The following is an 18,843-nucleotide window of genomic DNA, read 5'->3' on the forward strand; positions in this document are numbered from 1 at the left end:
AGCTCTGTTGGAGACACAGGCTCCAGCGACCGGGTCCGCTCTCCGCCTCCGCCGCGCCCTCCTCGCCCGGGATGGGCCCTCCCGCGGCCGCCGGAGTCCTTCCCTCCCGGCCGCCTCCGCAGCGCTCATCCTGAAGCCGGGTCGCGGCACCCGGGCTCAGCCCGCAGCCCCAGCCCGCGGGCCGCGCCACACCGCGGTAGAGCGCTCGCGATGCTGCCGCCGGTGCCCTCCCGCCTCGGGCTGCTGCTGCTGCTGCTCCTGTGTCCGGCGCACGTCGGAGGCCTGTGGTGGTGAGTGCTGAGTAGGGCTGTCCCCAGCGAGGCTCCAAGTGCCAGAGGGTGGGGACCCCGAAAGGGTGATGGGACTCCGCACCACTCTCCTGCTGCCTCCTGACTCTACCTGCTCCGGGATCCCAGCAGCCCGGAGGTTGCACACGGACCCTCGCGACAGTGCACAGGGTTTCCTTCTTCTGAAGTGCCACTTGGACCTTGCTTACCCCCAGACACATTTCTTTTGTGTTTCCGCCTCCTGTGCCCCTTCTCCCCCCAGAAATGTACTCAATTCACATCATCAAGGAATTGGCATGGTTGGTAGGAAAGAGCTACTAGGGAGTCAGGAGATCAGTAGCGAGACACTCGGGGTTGGGGAGAGCGAGGAGGGCACTGGGCTGAATTTGGGGAAAAGAGGATCAAGGTGGGAAGCTCTGGGTCAGAGAAGGTCCAACAGCGGCCTCTTCCCGGCCCCTTTCCCTAACACCCCACAGTCTCTCTCGTGGCTCTTCCAGCGTGGGCCGTAGTGGCCAAAAACGAAATGTAAAGAGGGAAACTGAGTCAGGACATCGATTTTTCTCCTCTTCTTCCCTTCCAAGGAAGACAGACTGGAAGGAGATCCTGGTGGTCGACCCTCCCAGACATGGGAAATAACAACTTTTTAAAAAATGTGCAGCCTAGAAGCTGTGGGAACCCTGGAGCATCCTGTGAAGCGAATAGGGGCCTGGCTGGCCCAGGGATGGGGTCTGAGAAGACTTTCAGACCCGATCTCTGGGCTTGACTCTAGCTAGGACAGACACCTAGCCAAGGTTGCGGGAGCTTTGAGCCTTGAGGGGTAGGACAAGGAGGGGAAAGTGGGGGCCCCGCGGGATAACTCAGTTCCAAATCCTGAAGACGTTTTCCTTCTTAGTTTTCAGAGCCGCAAACACCCGCCGGGAATAGCTCGGTGTTCAGAGAGGAGGGATTTGGGCAATAACGCTGATAGTTCAACCAATCCTAAGAAATCAGGGACTTACTTATTTGCATATCACCGCGTCATTGGCTGAATTCCTACCCTCCAGTCCTCTCTCACCCGCCTCCCGGGGTTTGGACCCAGGGGTGGGGCAGGCCCATCCCTCTCTGAGGGAGATAGAGAAGTGTGCCCACACAGGAAGCTGCTGGCCGCTATTCTACGATGCGGGAGAGACATCCTCCTGGGTGTCAGTGAGAGAGCAAACACGAGACCCAGGTCTCGGTTTAGAGAACATGCATTCTTAGATCTTGGTTTCGACACACAGATCTAATCTCAACCATTAAAAATGGTCTTAGGCGAGTCATCCCTTTCCTGCCCCACAAGGTCTCAGTTTTAAAAGAACAATTTCCCTAGCTGGCAGGCTTGTCTGGACAGTTAGGTGGGAAGATCTATACCATGACCCCACCTTGGGAGGTGCTCTTCACAAACCAACTTCTCCACTGATAGGCCCCCAAGTGGGCCAAAAGGGGCATTCGTTTACATTGGAAAAATCTACAGCCATAAGCAAAACTTGGTCAATGTTCTTTTTGTGGTTCCTCTAACACACTGTTGTTAATTTTGCCCTTTCTCATGTATAGAAGAAGGGCCTTCTCTTCCTTCCCTTTCCATTGGTCTAAATTGTTCTTTTCTTACAATTAAAATACCACTTCCTCCACAAAGCTACCACTTTGGCCTCTCTGTGCTATCTTCGTGTTCCCACCATGCTCTGAGCATTGGGCAGCTGTGCAGTTATTGCATTTTACTGACAACTGTCTCCCCTGTGGTTTCTTTTCCCTGCTCTTAAAAGGCAGAACCTTTGTCTTGAGGGTCCCAGAGGCCCAGGGTAGTGTGGGTGCTGAACATAGGTTTATGGAGTGTTTGTTGAATGGGTTGATTCACCTTTCCGGGGTTTGTAGATCTGTGGGGGCTCCTTTGTTCAGAAAGAACTGCTGGGTGGGATCCAAGCCAACGGGAGAGGGGCCTGCTCCCTTGGAGACTGACCCTGAAGCTGGGAAGCAGGGAGTGGGGGAGGAGGTGAGGAGGGCAGGTGTGGGAGAACACAGGAGCCTTCATGGCCACAGCTGCAGGGGAAGCTGAGTGAAGAGTGAGAGGCTGGGTGATAAGGTGGCCAGCGAATGCTTCTCTCAGACTTGTCTCAGAGAGAACCTGTTCCTCCCACCTGCCTTGGCCCCTCTCCTCTGTCTATTTCTGACACTTCATTCCTGTAGTCTGAGCCCAGACTAGCTTTCACATGGTCCTTGATTCTGCTTACACTCCTGTCCTATGATAGAGTCTTCACAGGCTGATCAGTGGAATTTTGTTTGGTTATTAGTCTGAGGCTCTTGAAACTTACCACCCTATTACACTTGAACTAGGAGCTTCCAGGCCCAATGTCTAGGGCCTGCTTTGCTGGCCCTCTCCTCCTTGCTTCTCAGAGGATGACAGCCAGGCCAGAGCACCATGGGTGGCCAGAAAAATGGTTGACCTACAGCCTTTCAATAAGCTAGTCACAACCAGGCTGAGAACTGAGCAGCCCTCTGAGTGTCTTGACTTTCTAGGTCACTAAAAGAGAGTCCTGGAGGACAGTGACCCAGGCCCTGGAATCAGCTCAGGATCCAGACTCTTGATTCCATAGAAGTTTCTCTTCCACCTCTCTTTCCCCTCCACGTCCTCCCAATGCAATGCAAGAGTTCTATTTTTAATTTTTTTTGTTTAGTTTTGAGACAGGGTCTTGCTATGTAGCAATGCATGCTTTCTAAACGCCACAGGCCTCTGTGTGTCTGTCTCCAATGTAACCATATCTTAGTGAATCACAGAATCCCAGATTCCAGGACATTGGCCAGGCCCTCTTGAGGTCATCTTGTCTAGCCCCTGCCTCCAGGCCATCCAGCCTATGTTCTGCACCCTCAGCCCCCAGTCTAGTCCCTGTCCTGAGAGTAAGTCAGGAAAGAGGCTCTGGCTCTCTGGTTACTAGCTAACCCCTCTTCTGTTCCCTGCTCCCCTCCCACCCTCCTCCTAGAAGTTCTTCACAATGTCCCATCCATCTTTATTTATACCTTCAATCAGTGGATATAGAAAATGGCTCACTCTCATAGAAGAGCCAAATTAACCTCCTTTCTTCTCTCTTCCTCTTTCCTCTTTCTGTTCTATATTGTCTATGAAAGAAACTAACCCTCCCCTTGTTCCACTAAGAAAAACACCACCCAGTCTTTCTCCTCCCCCATCCCATCTTTCCCTTTTTCCCCTCCTTATGGAAAAGAAGCAGGAGCCAAAGACCGAGGACAGCCTCACTGCTGACCCCACAGGAAGGCAGGGAAGGAACCAGATCTCTTCCTGACATTCGGGTTTTTTAGCCCCCACCCGAAGTGCACCCAGACTGGTCCTGGCCACTAGGCCATCCTGTCTTTATCTGGGGCCCCTGACCCTTTCTGCTGGCTCTCATCAAGCTTCAGGGTGGGGTGGGATGGGGGTGGGGTAGCCCTCATTCCCCTCTCCAGGCCTCAGCCTTGGCAGCTTCCCCTCCAGGGAGACAATGGGGCTGTGAGCAGAAAAGGGCAGGGGCAAAAGGAGGCTGGCTTGATCCCGGCCAGAGCATGCCCTGGACCCACCAGAGTCCTGGCACTGTGACATTTCCTGGGGAGGGGGGTGAGGCCCCCTCATGCCCCCTTCTCATCAGAAGTCAGGAGTTGATGAGGGGAGGTCAGTGGGAGGCCCTATCACCAGGGCCCTGCAAGGGGGATTCCAGAATGTGTACTTTGAAGGGGAAGTGCAGCTGTGGAAGGGATGAGGCACGGCAGCCGGCCCTGGCCAGCCAGCAGGAGGCCTCAGGGAACCAGATGCCTGTCCTCTGGCCAACTGATGAGAGCGCCCCCTAGCCTGGGACCTCCTTCTTGGACTGCTGAGAGCTGCCTGAGGAGAAATGCGGCCAGGAGTTTTCTTCAGTTGACTGTACCACCTCCCAGTCCTTTGCTTAATCTAGAATTTGATCTAGAAAGGACTGAGAGATCATCTGGTCTGCTATGCTCACTAGTAAGGGTGGAAGGTCCAGGGACAGGAGGGGACTTGCCCAATGCCAGCCTGAATACTGGTAGCTGAGAGTGGGTCTGAGTCAGCCTCCTCTTTGTGTGCAGTGCAGGTAGGACTCAGGATGAGGGACAGGGCCTTTACAGGCTCCACTGCTCCTCCATCCTGCCCTCAGATGGGTGAAGTCCACTCTGTGTGGAAGAGCAGAAGGTACAACAGCCCACTAGGCATCCAGTGGAGGGCAGTCTGCCCATTGCTTCACTCCCAAAGGCCTGGCCAGTGGTAAGCCCTTTAGTTCAGTGAAGTCTGTCAGGGAAGAGAAAGTTGTCTTGAGTGATTAGGAGAGAAATGTGAGGAAGGACAGAGGGAACCAAATTGGGTCTGTGTGGGGAAGGAGGGTGGGGGCCACAGGTGGGCAGTGGGAAGGCAGGGGTTAATGGAGCTGGGGCATCACTGGCTTTGATGTGGTGGTTAGGGTGGGGGTAGGGACTGGGGGAGGGGAGCAGTAATTACCTAGTTAGGAGTTAGACAGAGCAGGACAGGACAGGCGGGCGGGCACAGGCCCGGCAGCCTGAGCAGCAGTCAGGCAACATTTTTCTGCCCCTTCTCCACCACCCACCTCCCCCACCCCCGTACACCCCCACCCACAGCCCCAGGGCTCTGAGCTCCCTCTGCTGGCTCTGGGAGGTGGGGTCAGTTGAGGGACCTTGGGGTGGGGGTGGGGAAATAGAGGGAGGTGGGCTATAAGACATTTCTGAAGAGGCTGGCATTCATGTGGTTTGGGAGGGTCCCTTTGGCTTCATTGATCCAACAGAAGTGCCTGCTGGGGAAGAGGATGGGTCTTGGAGGGTGCTTCTGGTCCCTGAGTAGGCTGCATGGAGGACAAAACCTGGATCCAGGCTGGAAAGGGAAGACAGAGAGTTGGAGAAAAGAGCATTCTTGGACTCCACACAAAGCATCTACATCCTACTATTTGTCCTGCATCAGGAGCTGGCCTAAGAGCAGAAAGGTGGGAGAGTGGGGAAGCACTTGTGGAGATCCTCCACCCTCTGGACACTGGCATGTATAAACATAACCAGGAAAGGGGCGAGGAGAAGGTATTATGATTTCCATTTTCCAGTTGAGGAAATGGAGTTTAACTTTCATCATTCATCCAACAAACACTAAGTGTGGATTCACATGCCAGAGACTCATTCAACATCACACCAGCAAATGACAGATCCTAGATCCAGTCCAAGCCTGGGGATCCCCAAAGCCTGGAGTATGCGCCACTGATGACATCATGCCTTCTTGTGAGATTCATGTCTTTAATGAAGTTTCTGCCTAATTGAGGAGAAAAAACTGACAGGACACGCCCAAAGGAGTGACACCTGGGAGAATGCAGCTGGGGCCAGGACTGGGGCTCCTGAGGTTCAGTGGGAACTGAGGTGAGGCTGGAGAGATACTGGCTAAGAACACCTTAGGGTTGCAGAGGGAGTAGTCGAACTGATATGGTGTGGGTGGAGTCAGAGCCCTGTTAGCAAGAAGGGGCTGTGTGGAATACACTGTGAGAGGCCATCTGAGGCCTTCCCATATCTCAAGCAGCCATTTCCCTCCAGTCCTATTTAACTGTAAAATTTTATTTATTTTTATTTTATGTGTATAAGTGTTTTGCCTGCATGAATGTAAGTGCACCAAATACATGCAATGCCCGTGGAGGCCAGAAGAGGGCATTGGATCCTCTGGAACTGGAATTATGGCTGGTTATTAGCAGCCATATAGCAACTGGGAACCAAACCTGCATCTTCTGCAAGAACAGTTAGTGCTCTTAACTGCTGAGCCATCTCTCCAGACACTCTTATTTTATTTTTGCAGTACTAGAGATTGAACTGACAGCCTCAAGTATGCTAGGAAAGCATTCTACTACTGAACTGTATCATGAGATTTCACAATCATGAGATTGTGATCCTCCTGCCTGCCTCAGCTGTAGCTGGAATTACTGATCTGTGCCACCAGGCCAGCTCCTGCTTAGGTTTTAAAATCATCTAATTTAAAAAAAATTTTTATTTATTTATTGTTGTTGCTGTTGTTTTGAGACAAAGTTTCCTTGTAGCCCCAGCTGGCCTGAAACTTGTTATGTAGACCAGGTTGGCCTTGATCTCACAGAGATCTGCTTGCTTCTGCACATAAGTACATACACCCAAGGAGGCTAGAGGCATTGGATCCCCTGGAGCTGGAGTTACAGGTTGTTGTGACCTGCTTGCTACGGTGCTCAGAACTGACCTCAGGTCCTCTGCAAGAACAGTACACACTCTTAACTACCCATGTGACAGATGAGATGGATTAGATGATCTTTGACATTCTCTTCTGAGCTCTGAATCCAGAGAAAGAAGGATAGATTAGGCTAGAATCTTGGGGTCTCTGGGGCTCAGGTCTGCAGATATTGCCAGTAGGAACTTGCTGGACCCTAATACCATTTTGAGGGGTTACTGATAGTCCTTAAGAGATAGAGTGCTCTCAGTCCAGGCCAGGCCAGTTAGAGTAGCCTGTTAGGCTTGTCCCATCTTGCCTGTATACTAATTTCTTTTAGGGCTAGCTATTTTTTTTTTTATGCCTAAAAGTGGCAACTTAATTAGATCCCAGATTGTATATAACACATACCCCACCCCCACCCCACCTTGCACTCCAGGGTCTAAAGCATCTAAATTTCCCTAAAATGCATCCATCTTTTCTGGGTTGACCCCAGGTCAGTGCTGATTCAGAGCCTCCAAAGTAAAGCTTATTATGTAAGGAAGCAGAAGTGGCTGAATGAAAGTAAGAGAAAGGGATTAAGGGAGGACTGGGGAGTTGGTTCTACAAGTGAAGTTACATGTTTCAGTTGGGAGTGGGGCACTTCTCCCATCAATTCATCCTTTTTCTGATGTCTAGAGAGGAAACTGACTTGTCTGGAGTGGTTCAGCCCACCCAGAGCTGACAAAAACCAGAGTCAAATGTGTGGCCAGGCGGTTTGCTCAATGTCCGGCTGCCATGTCTTTTCAGGAGTTTCATTTTCTATGTTTTTAGGATGGGAGTGAGTACAGGAGGGGCAGGAGCAAGCTGGTCCCTTGGGATTCTAGCTGTTATCACTGACCATCCCTCCTCCTGACCAGCTGGTAAACAAGGCTAGTTCCCAGGAAGCTAGCCAGCCCCTCAACTCTGTGAAGGGCTAGCCCTACCTCCTGGGAACCCTGCCCTTTATATCCCCACAATTCCTCCCCTATCTTTAACCCCTGGGAAGTAGACAAGGTCAAGAGGTTTTTGCCTTTCTTCCTTGCTTGTCCCCCATTCCTTCCTGCTTTTCTAGGGGAAGAGGAGGGAGAGGAGAGGGATGGAGCAGAATGACCTTGGAAAGATAAGTGAAGTCAACCTTGGGAAAGCAGGGAGTGTGCAGAGGGCAGGGGTGGGATGGGGGTGGGGCTGAGGAACTTAGCTGTAGGGGCCATGGCAATGGGGGAGATGATTTTCAGAACCCCAGACAGTCAGGAGAAGTCAAAATGTGCAGGTGGTAGCAGGGGAGCTGGACAGCTGCAGAGAGGCCTGTTTATCTCATCCCAGGGGAGGAAGAAAATGTTCGAGGATATGAATTGGGAGTCATGAAATGATAGCATGTCAACAGAACCTGGGCTCCACGGGCAATCCTCTCCCTATGGAGATGGCTTATTCATTCAGAAACATGTATTTAAGTATTTCATTGTAATATTCTATACCATATATGTTATTCATCTTATATAGAATTCATGATATGCAAAGTTTCAGAGTAGACATTGTGTATGGGAGACATAAATTTGATACTTAAAAAACTTCCAGGGGAGATAAAGGAAGATTGTCTCAACACTGAAGGAGCTTGTAATCTATCTTATCTACCTAGCTACCTATCTTGAACAATGATACTGGAAACCACTCAAATGCTTATACTAATGAGGTAGAATAAGTAGACAGAGGGGGATAGGTAGATTATAGATAGATGATAGATAGATGATAGATAGATAGATAGATAGATAGATAGATAGATAGATAGATATCAACTCCCCAAGGTTATTGGGCTATTGGGAGCCATTGGGCTGTTCTAGCCTTGGTCCACTGCTCATTACTCCATCTTTCCCCTCTCTTGGGCTGAGAGAGGGTTGGGGCTGATGGTGGGAAGGTTTCAAGCTCAGTGTAAGGGAACAACATCTACTGTGCTCTCTGCTGGCAAGAGATGCTTGGTTCCTGAACCATTTGTGTCAGGATGATTTGAATCAGGATGACAGCAACCTGATTCTGAATCTCTCTCTCTCTCTCTCTCTCTCTCTCTCTCTCTCTCTCTCTCTCTCCCCTCTTTGTTTCTCTATGTCTCTCTCTCAGTGTCTCTGTGTTTCTCTATGTCTCTTTGTGTCTCTCTGATTCTCTCTCCTGTGTGTATACACATGTGCGTGCTAGGAGTCTTTAAAAGATGGAGCTTCCATATCTTTCTGTAAACACCTTTCTGAGCACCTCACCTTCAGTGTTGAGAGTTTTACCTTAAGACCTAAATTCCTCTTGCTGCTATTTAAGACCATTACATCTCAGGACATGCCTGGGCAGCCTGTACTTGTAGAGCAAATGGGGACAGTGAAACAGATATGCATAGAAGCAAAACTGAAAGGTAGGCCACCTTGACCTTTCACACCCATCTGCCAACATTTTCTTCTACATTTTACTGCCCCCCTCTGCCTCCAGTGCTCCCCCTAATCTTTCCCTGCCCTCTGCTGAAGAGTTGTCTCAAATTAACCTCCCTAGCTCTGCCCACATAGTCCTTCAAGCCTGAGATCTCAGCTATGTTCAAATAGGAGCCATCTGATTCAAGTGGTTTTCCCCCAGGTGTGAATTCCTGGCTGACAACCTATGGAAACCAAGTGGCAGCTCTCTTCTCAAGTGGAATGAAGGCAGGCAGACAGGGAGGAAAGGCTTCTGCTAGTGTGCAGAACTTCCCAAGAGGTCTTTACCCACCAAACCAAACATTCCCCCTCCTCCATCCTTCAATTGGTTGTATCACCCTAGTGCACAGAGTTTGGCTTGTTGCCATTCCGCTCTGGGTAAGTCAGGCATCCTGGAGCAGAAGGATCAGTGTCATCTAGTTGCCAACAGTGCTGAGAAGCTCAGTTCCTCCTGCTGTCCAGTTTAGGGAAATGGGGGGGCATGGGGGACCACATAAGCTCAATTTTCCCATTTTACAGAAAGAGAAAGTTGAACTAAAGAGATGGGGTGTGACTTTCTTCCAAGGCACCATTCTCTAGCTATTTGAACACCTCACAGCTATTTGTGTTCCTGGGATGACCCCTGTTTTGCATTAGGGCTTGTGGTCCACTAAGGCCAGACCTTTCCCTGGTACTGCCAGCTCTTCTTTAGTGACCCTTCATGACAGGTGCTTTTTTTTTTTTTTTTTTTTTTTCTTGAGACAGGGTCTCCCTGTAGCTCCAGCTGTCCTGGATTCACTATGGAGACCAGGCTGCCTTGAAGTCACAGAGATCTGCCAGCCTCTGCCTCCTGAGTGCTGGAACTAAAGGTTTTTTTTTTTAGCCTTCTTGATCTTTTTTTCTGCTAATTTCTTCCTGTCTCCTTTTTGGGCTAGGACTATTGAATTTTAAATTTAAGTTTGGCCTCCCTGGTGCCAACTGCCTTCACCTTGAGTCAGGTTCCTATAAGGATTTATTAATAAAGATGTGCCCAAAAGGATAAGACTAAATTCTTGTTCTAGAACAATTTTCAGTCTAGGCTCTAGTTAAGAGGGGACACAGACAGACATGGAATGGCAAGAGAACCAACCAAAGACAGGACAATCTCAGCTCAGTTGCGGTAGACTAGGGAGATGTGCAGTACCTGGCTAAGGCCAAGGGGGTCTGGTCTGCCTCTTTTTCACTCCCACCCCACCCATCCTTTTGTGTTTTGTGAGGTACACTCCTGACCCAGTGTTCTGTTTCCCAGGGCCGTGGGCAGCCCCTTAGTCATGGACCCTACCAGTATCTGCAGAAAGGCCCGGAGGCTGGCAGGACGGCAGGCTGAGTTGTGCCAGGCAGAGCCGGAAGTGGTGGCAGAGCTAGCCCGGGGAGCGCGGCTCGGGGTGCGAGAATGCCAGTTCCAGTTCCGCTTTCGTCGCTGGAACTGCTCCAGCCACAGCAAGGCCTTTGGGCGCATCCTGCAGCAGGGTCAGTGTGGGGAGAACCGTCCCCCCGCCCCCCAGGGAGGTGCTTTCTCCTATTGGCAAGGCGTCCCTCTCCTGTCCCGCCCATCACAGGTCCGAGGTCCCGGGTCCCTGGTCCCAGGTCCCAGCCCCCAACCCCCAGCCCCTAGTTCTGGACCCGGGCACTTACCGCCCTTCCTTCCCTCTGCAGACATCAGAGAGACAGCCTTCGTGTTTGCAATCACTGCAGCTGGCGCCAGCCACGCTGTCACGCAGGCCTGTTCCATGGGCGAGCTTCTGCAGTGCGGTTGCCAAGCACCACGCGGGCGGGCACCCCCTAGGCCCTCCGGTCTGCTGGGCACCCCAGGACCCCCAGGCCCAGCAGGCTCCCCAGACGCCAGCGCTGCTTGGGAATGGGGAGGCTGCGGCGACGACGTGGACTTCGGGGACGAGAAATCAAGGCTCTTTATGGATGCGCAGCACAAGCGCGGACGCGGAGACATCCGTGCGTTGGTGCAATTGCACAACAATGAGGCAGGCAGGCTGGTGCGTATGGGCTGGAGGTGTAGGTGTCACTAGTGTAGGCGAGTGTGAGTGGGTGTGGGAGAGCATGGAATGCGTGGCAGCATGTTTGTGAGCACTGGTAAAGGAGTGCATGTGTAGGAGGGGGTTGATGTATGTGGCACTGGGCAGGACAGGGGAAATTTGGGAAGATTAGGAAGGGGTGTAGATAAATGTGGCAGGTGAGATATTCAGTCTAGAGGGTTGGGAGGGCCTGGTGCTGGGAAGTACAATGGGCAGAGTGGGTGGGTGTTGGGGCTGAAACAGGGGACTGAGACAGAGACTGGGGATGGAAGAGTAGAAGCCATGCAAAAGTCTTCAGTAGCAGGGGTACCAGGGAAAGTGAGGACTAGAGCTGATCCTAGGGGAGCTGCCTTGGAAAGGATTGAAGAATCTGGAGTCTGGTAGGAGGGAGGCCTGGTCAGCTCAGATTATCTGCACTTGCCAGCTGGCTGTCTAGCAGCTGCAAGCCTGGTCTCACCTGCCCCATCAAGAAGTTCATTCAGGAGCAAGAAGCTTGCCTGGGTCTAATGGTTCTAGAAAGGGGTAGGGGAGAGTCAGGGAGTGAGGGATGAACACACAAACATATAGGTCAGGTTGGTCTCTGGCCTCTGAGTTTCCACTGGTCTTCCTAGATAGTCTAAATGGGGTTATGAATGCTGGGCCCCAGCTTCAGACACAAACAGCAAGCCAGTGGGGGAGTCTCCTGGCTTCTGTTCTTGGCATTGCATTCAGGGGGACTCTCCTACATCCTATGCCTCAGTTCTAGCGTATTCTAGGGACATCCTTCCACACTTTCTGTGTCTTTTAGGGTCCAGCCTAAGGCATCAGGCAGGCAGAGAGGAGGGGGCCTGGAGAGGAATGTCCAGACAGGCCCACCTGCCTGTTGAGAGGGCTGGGAGAGGTGAACTAGACAGCAGCTCAGGCGGCTGGCTTTGTCTGCTCAGCTCTGCCTGGGGCCACGAGGGTCAGGAATGAGGAGGCTGGGTTGGCAGGAGGGTTAGGTTGCGACAGCTGCCACTGCTCCCCACTCTGGGGGAGATTCTCACCTCTGCGTCCATCCTGTTCTTCTCTCTTCCTTGGCTTTGGACCCTGGAATCTGTGCTCAATCTTCTATCTCCTATTTCCCATTTCTCTTACTCCTCCATCCCTGTCATTCCTCCTCCTCTCCGAGCCAAGGCTACCTTGATTTCCTCCTTTGAAACTAGTACCTCCCTCCCCCCTCCCTCCCTCCCTCTTTCTCTTTCTTTGCTTTCAGTTATCCTCCGCCTTTCCCGTTCTGCCCATCGTCCTGTTTTTCTGCTCCCCGTAGGCGGTGCGGAGCCACACACGCACAGAATGCAAGTGCCATGGGCTTTCGGGTTCGTGCGCGCTGCGCACCTGCTGGCAGAAGCTGCCCCCGTTCCGAGAGGTGGGGGCGCGGCTGCTGGAGCGCTTCCACGGCGCCTCGCGTGTCATGGGCACTAACGACGGCAAAGCCCTGCTGCCCGCGGTCCGCACGCTCAAGCCGCCGGGCCGAGCTGATCTCCTTTATGCCGCTGACTCGCCGGACTTCTGCGCCCCTAATAGGCGCACCGGCTCTCCTGGCACCCGTGGCCGAGCCTGCAACAGCAGTGCCCCGGACCTCAGCGGCTGCGACCTGTTGTGCTGCGGTCGTGGACACCGCCAGGAGAGCGTACAGCTCGAGGAGAATTGCCTGTGCCGCTTCCACTGGTGCTGTGTGGTGCAGTGCCACCGCTGCCGGGTGCGCAAGGAGCTCAGTCTGTGCCTCTGACCAGCAGCCAGTCTCTCCAAAGTGCACACAGCCAACTCTTAGCATATGCAGGACCACTAGATTCCAGCAGAGGGCGCTCCCTGGACCCAGCTGCTCCCTGGGAAAACCCACCTCCCTGGCCTTGAGAAACAGTGGGACCTGGAATTTGGAGTTTACATCTGCCCACGAAGGCTCTGGGATCCCCTGGTGTCTCCTAGAAGGAGACTGCTACGCAAAATCTCCCTCCCCTTGATCCCCTAGATGAAAACCAAAAAGCCAGACTCTAATCTCTGGAGATGGGACTCCTCAGAATTGCTGGCCATGGGATGGGTAGGTGAGTTTAGTATTAATAAAGATATTTAAACCAATAGGAACACACTTGAGGTTTGAGAGGGAATCTCTGGCTCCTGTTAGAGGGCCAGGATCTGGTGTGAAGGGGTGTGAAATGGGAGGTGGTTCTTATAGAACTAGCCTTTCAACGCTTATCATCCTGGATCCATCTTCCCCTCCCACTACCTAGATGAGGAGGAGATTCTCCTGGAAACCTTGCATCTCTCCCTTGGCACTCTTTGTCTACTCTTGTCCCACATCAAGTGCCCTGTTCTAGAGAACTAGTGATTCCTTTTTAAAGGGGCCAAGAGGAGTTCAGAACATCCTGGTAATGTGCTCAGCTGTCAGGCCAGTTTTATTTTAATTTTTAGGGTTATTGCATCTGTTTCTGTGACTTCTGAGGAAATCAAGGGTAGACTTTAGGGGTCATGAGGTTAAAGCTTTCTATAAATTATAAAATATGGAAAATCTACTTATTAGGAGCTCTGGCTTTTGTTGCCATCAAAACTAACCACCCCACATACTCTGAAAAGACTGTCCTGAGCCAGGAGATCACTGGGTCCAGTGAAGTGCTTGCTTTGCAAAGCAGGAGGATTGGACCTGAGTTCCATCCCCAGAATCTATGCTAAAAAAGCCCAACACAGAGGTGCACTTGTAATTCCAGCACTGGGGAGATAAGAGACAGGAAGATCCCTGGGGCTAGGTGGCCAGTCAGCCTAGACTACTTGGTGAATTCCAGGTGAGTGAGAGAACTTGTCCCAAAAAAGGAGGTGTGTGTGTGTGTGTGTGTGTGTGTGTGTGTGTGTGTGTGTGGTCAGGATGGCTCAGTGGATAAAAGCGTTTGCTGCCACTGAGATTGAGGACCTGAGTTCTATCCCCAGGATCCATTTGATGGAGGGAGAGAACAGACTCCTACAAGTTGTTCTCTGACCTCCACAGGAGGTGTGCTGTGGAATACATGTGCACATAAATAAGTAAATAAATAAATGTAATAATTTAGAAAGTGGATGGCTTCTGAGGAATGATAACCAAGGTTGTCAGCTGGCCTCCACATGCCTGTGTGTGTGCATGCACACACACCCCACATAGACTGACCAGAATAGCATTTCCAATCACATAGAGGAAACAAGGTTGTCTCAGGATCTTGCTTGACAATCAACCACATAACCTTCCAGTTGGCTCTCTCAGGAAGCTATCAAAGGGACACAGGGATAGTTCTGGGTTCTCTAGAGCCGAAGCTAGCACTCCCATCTTCAATCCAAGAGAATGGGGGTACACAGCCCAACTGTGGGAATTCAGAGCCCCCCAACTCTCCCCCTCCAGGCACACAGGGAAAGGCATGAGCTTTGGATTCAGATGATCTGGTTTGAACCTGATCAGTGTGGGCTGTTTCTGTACCTATTGGGGTATCACTCTATTTCAATAATCCATTGCTACATAACAAACACCCCTAAAGTAACTACTTCTTAGGATTCTGTTTTTGGTCAGAAATGTGTCAGAATCCAGCTGGGTGGTTCTGTTTCTGGGCCAGAAAGTTCATGAGGCTTCATTTCCATGCCTACAGCCTCAGAACTTCTCCAGTGTACTCCAAGTAGTTTGGACTTCCTTCCAGCATGGTGACCTGCAGGAAGCAAACTGTCTTGTCTTTCTAAAGAGAGTGTGCCAAGCCTAAAGGTAGACCTGTGTTCTTAAAGTCTAGCCTCGGAAGTTCCATAGCATCGCCATCACTCTCTATTGGGTGAGTCAGCCAAAATTCACAGAGAGGAAATAGACTCTGCCTCTCAGTGGGAGGATTGGCAAAGAATTTGCAGCCATCTTGACCCATCCCACACCCTCAGAGAAATGTTGGGAGGATTCCTTTCTTGAGATATGAAAAGCACTTAGCACAGAATTTGACATATAATTTACGTCAAATTTGTGTTTAATAAAGGTAGTTATTGTGAGAGTGGGGATCGAGAGCTGTCTGTTGTTTCGCAGGTATTGGGCAGCTCTGATCACAAATAGAGACATCCAACTTCAGACCATGACAAAGGGAATTAAGGAATTTAGCTGCAGTTGAACCCAGGGGGTTCAAATTCTCTCTCTCTCTCTCTCTCTCTCTCTCTCTCTCTCTCTCTCTCTCTCCTTCTCTGCTCTCTACCCCTACATCTATTGATTCTGCTTACTCTATTTCTCTTTGCCTGTCACCCCATTTTCTCTTCTAGTACCTTTTTTTTTTGTATATATGCTTAGAATTGATGATTTTTCAAAAAGGCCTCCTTAGTTATGCTGAACAATAGTCCCAAGGGAGATTTTTGACTGGCTCAGCCTGGTCATTTGCCCATCCCTCAACCAGTAACACTGTCCAATGAGATGTACTACTTTCTAAGACTAAGCTTGGCATCAACCTCTTAAGACAACAGGGAATAGGGGCACAGAGTTCTTCAAATGGAACAGAGGAAGGGGACCTGAGCTAGGGAGGACCCCTAATGGTGGCTTCCAGTCCAATCCACTTACCTCCATGGTTCCCCTGCATCCACTGGATGGTCTAGCTGGGCTGCATCACAGTGGGCAGGGGTGTCTGACTGTGATGGAAGGGAGGGGCATCTGTGGTTTCCTTCCTGTTTCCTCTTGGCTCCCTTGGATCTAATGCCTGGACTTCAGAGCAAGGTCATGGGGAATTTGGACTTAGAACCTCCTGGTGAAAGCTGACTCTAGCCTTTCAAAAGAAAGAATAAAACTGGCCACACAATACAGAGTGAAGCTCTGAGAGCAAGGTTTATAGTCACAGCTCTGCCTTCCACAGGCGTCTGGGAGCTGCTGCTGATTTCTCTCCTTCCTTTCTTCCTCCCCTTCATCCCCTTCCCCTCTCCCTTTCCTTTGCCCTTCCCTTTTCTCCCCCTCTCCAATCCCCTCCTCTCCCTTCTCCAGTGCTGACTATAGAACCCAAGGCCTTGTGCAGGCTCTACAAGTGCTCTATCATTCCAGCCCAGCCCAATCTCCTGTACTTCTATTTTAGACCACCAGAGGGCGTGCAAAGTCCAACTTCTCTAATAACAGAGCCACAGGAGCAGGACTGCTAAAGAATTCAAGACTACAGGGTACCAGTGGGTAGAACTGAAAAGAACCAGAGAGACCCATGGAAAGCTGTGGTCAAGCTGATAGAGTTCCAGGCTATCTAGGACTTCTAGGCTACCCAGGCCTAGGGCTGTGACATCCATCTCCTGGTCCCTAGGACTGCTTGGACCTGGTAGGGAGTGCTGAGATGGGATGGGTGATGTTGGACATTTTCCTCCACGATGCCACTAAAGCAAGCTGGGGTAGTGGTATGAACCAACACCACCCCAAACATATTGAAAGACAGTGGTATGGCATAGCAAAAAGGCCTTGGTCAAATCCATTAACCTGTCTGAGCTTCAGTGTCCCCATCACAAAATAGAACTGCCTGAGAATATATTGCAGTCTTGGGGTTGCTGGTCACATAGAAGTGATCCATCTTCTGCAATCAAGTCCCACAGGGATCTGGAAACTCCCTAATTTAAAGGGTACCAGTGACTGACCAAGAGGCATTGTTGGGGACCATAAGCCTAGTCCTCTTTAAGCCCAGAGATGGCTCTGCAGTCTTGCACTGCTGAATGGGAAGGGGTTGGGAGACAGAGCTCAGAAGTACTCCTCTGACCTGCCCCCCCCCCCTGCTCATCCAGATGCTCAGCCCCAGGCACAGGCAAGGTCCCCTGCTGGCTGAGGGGTAGGAGACATATGGAACTTGGTCAAAGGGGAAGAACACAGAGGCACCCCAGATGTGTGCGTGACCACACCAGGAAAAGGCGGAATGTAGGCAGATGGATTAGGAGACTGGGAGGAAAGTCTAGGATAGCCTGAGGCCAAGGGCTCAAGAACCCATCTCCCTTTCCCTTTAATGGCTATACATTAGGAATCTAGGGATTCACATTGAAGCAGCAAGCTATCTCTCCTTACCTTGCTGAGGCCCAGACAACAGGACAGAGGCCCCCTTATCCATCTAGAGCTTCTTCTCACTCTTCTTCACCAAGACCAACTTCTCCAGCTGAGCATCAGGATGGAGCGAGGTTAGATTGGGCTAGGCTGGAGTTGTGAGGGTCCCACCTGTTCTCACCCTGTGCCTCCTCCAGACCTCCTTCCCTGAGACCTCCCCCAGAGCTGCCACAGCTGGAACCATTCTCCAAGCTGCCTTTCATCCTCCTAGCTCCCCACCCCCATCCCCAGTGGCCCCTGTAATTGTGGTCTCAGGCAGGCTGCTGCGGGGGCTGGGGCTAGGCTGAGGGCCAAGGCTCAGGGTGGGGCTGTGGTGGAGACTGGGTGCTGCTGGTGCTGATAGGGACTTGGCCATGGTATGGGTCATCCAGGTTAGGGCCTCAAGTGCATACTCTCTTTGGACCTCATCTACACACAAGTCACAGCCTGGTGCTTAAACACTTGGGCAGGGAAAGAATGAATTCCTAAGAATGAATTCTCAGGCCTCATGGCATCAGGCCAGATCCAGGATGGGGGCACAGACCATGGGCATCAGTATTTACCCCTTAGAGTTTTCAAAGAAAAGTTTTTCTTTCTGCTTCACACTTCATATTTCTTAAAAGTGTGAGTTGAGAAGCAAATAGACACTTCCTCTCCCTCTCCCTTCTCAGAGGGACACCAAAAGGAGAAATTATCAGCTCTTCTGCCCCGTAACAGCATTTGCCAAAGGTAGTCTCCCCAAACACTTGGGAGATGGTTAGAAATTCAGACTCTCAGGCTTTGTGCCTGGAAAAGCTGATTCAGGCTTGGGACCTGGAATCTGTACTCTCGAATACACCAGGGGATACATAACTACAGCAAGTGTGGGAGACATTTAGGTGAGCACTGAATAGAGAGCAAGGAGGTTTGTACCCTGAATATGACCTTATTGCCTGGGTTGGGTGGGGTCTGTTCCTAATCCATTCTGGGCCTCAGTTTCCCCAACAGCCAACAGGAGCTTGACTCCCCAGCCTTCTGAAGCCCATGCCAGACTTGTCCATCCTTACTGTGTTGAGTCTGATCCTACTGTAATCCTAAACTGCCCCTGTCCCTGCAGCATGGTACCATGGTACGGGAGAGAATAGGGAGGGCAGGGGGTGGCTAGGGTCAAATAAGGTTCTGGTGACGCAGGCTGCTTCCTGCCCCTGGCTGTTTTCCTGCAGTCCAGCCAGACTGCTTCCCCATTGCCCCACCCCCACCCCCAGCAGCCTCAAGCCCTTAATTCCTGACAGCTGCAGTGGCTGCTGGCAGAGATGGGGTGGGGGAAGAAGGGGAGTATGTCCTCCGCCTGCTGCAGCTCAGGCCACCCCCTCCCCAACCACCACCTGACCGTCTAGGGGCAAGGAAGTCACCTCCCCTCCAATTCTCCAAGGATGGGAAGTTCCTGGAATGGGCCCCTTTTGTCTCTTAGCCCAGAGGCTCTGACAGTTCTGTTCCTAAACCAGGAGGGGCTCTCTTCAGAGAGAGGAGGCCATGGGACATGAGGGATGTGGGCCTGTAGAGTGGAAGACTTGTGCCCATTTCATAGAGGAAGATGCTGAGACCACAGCAGGACCCCAACTCATTGTCAAGACCCAGGTTAGAGTCAGAATCAGAAGCCAGAGCCTCTTTTTCCTCATCCTCTGGTTCTCAGGCCTTTGCCCAAGAACACACACTTATCTCATACTAAGGAGGGGATCAGTGTTCAGTTAGAGGTGAGAAAGAGGGAAGAGACCCTGGAGGACTGCTTGCAGACAGAGCAAATCTC

The 18,843-nt window shown here is 51.4% G+C and overlaps 1 protein-coding gene across 1 annotated transcript; it reads left to right on the top strand.

Annotated features, from left to right (window-relative positions):
* Nucleotides 1-15: 15 nt before the first annotated feature.
* Wnt6 (Wnt family member 6) lies at nucleotides 16-13,123 on the top strand. Its single transcript, XM_008825736.3, has 4 exons — nucleotides 16-290; nucleotides 10,246-10,466; nucleotides 10,653-10,987; nucleotides 12,315-13,123. The coding sequence occupies exons 1-4, from the start codon at nucleotides 211-213 to the stop codon at nucleotides 12,774-12,776; spliced, it is 1,098 nt and encodes a 365-aa protein (XP_008823958.1). The 5' UTR covers nucleotides 16-210; the 3' UTR covers nucleotides 12,777-13,123.
* The last annotated feature ends 5,720 nt before the right edge of the window (nucleotides 13,124-18,843 follow it).

Source organism: Nannospalax galili, unplaced genomic scaffold (genome assembly GCF_000622305.1).
Source record: "Nannospalax galili isolate Female #2095 unplaced genomic scaffold, S.galili_v1.0 scaffold127, whole genome shotgun sequence".
Classification (NCBI taxonomy): domain Eukaryota; kingdom Metazoa; phylum Chordata; class Mammalia; order Rodentia; family Spalacidae; genus Nannospalax; species Nannospalax galili.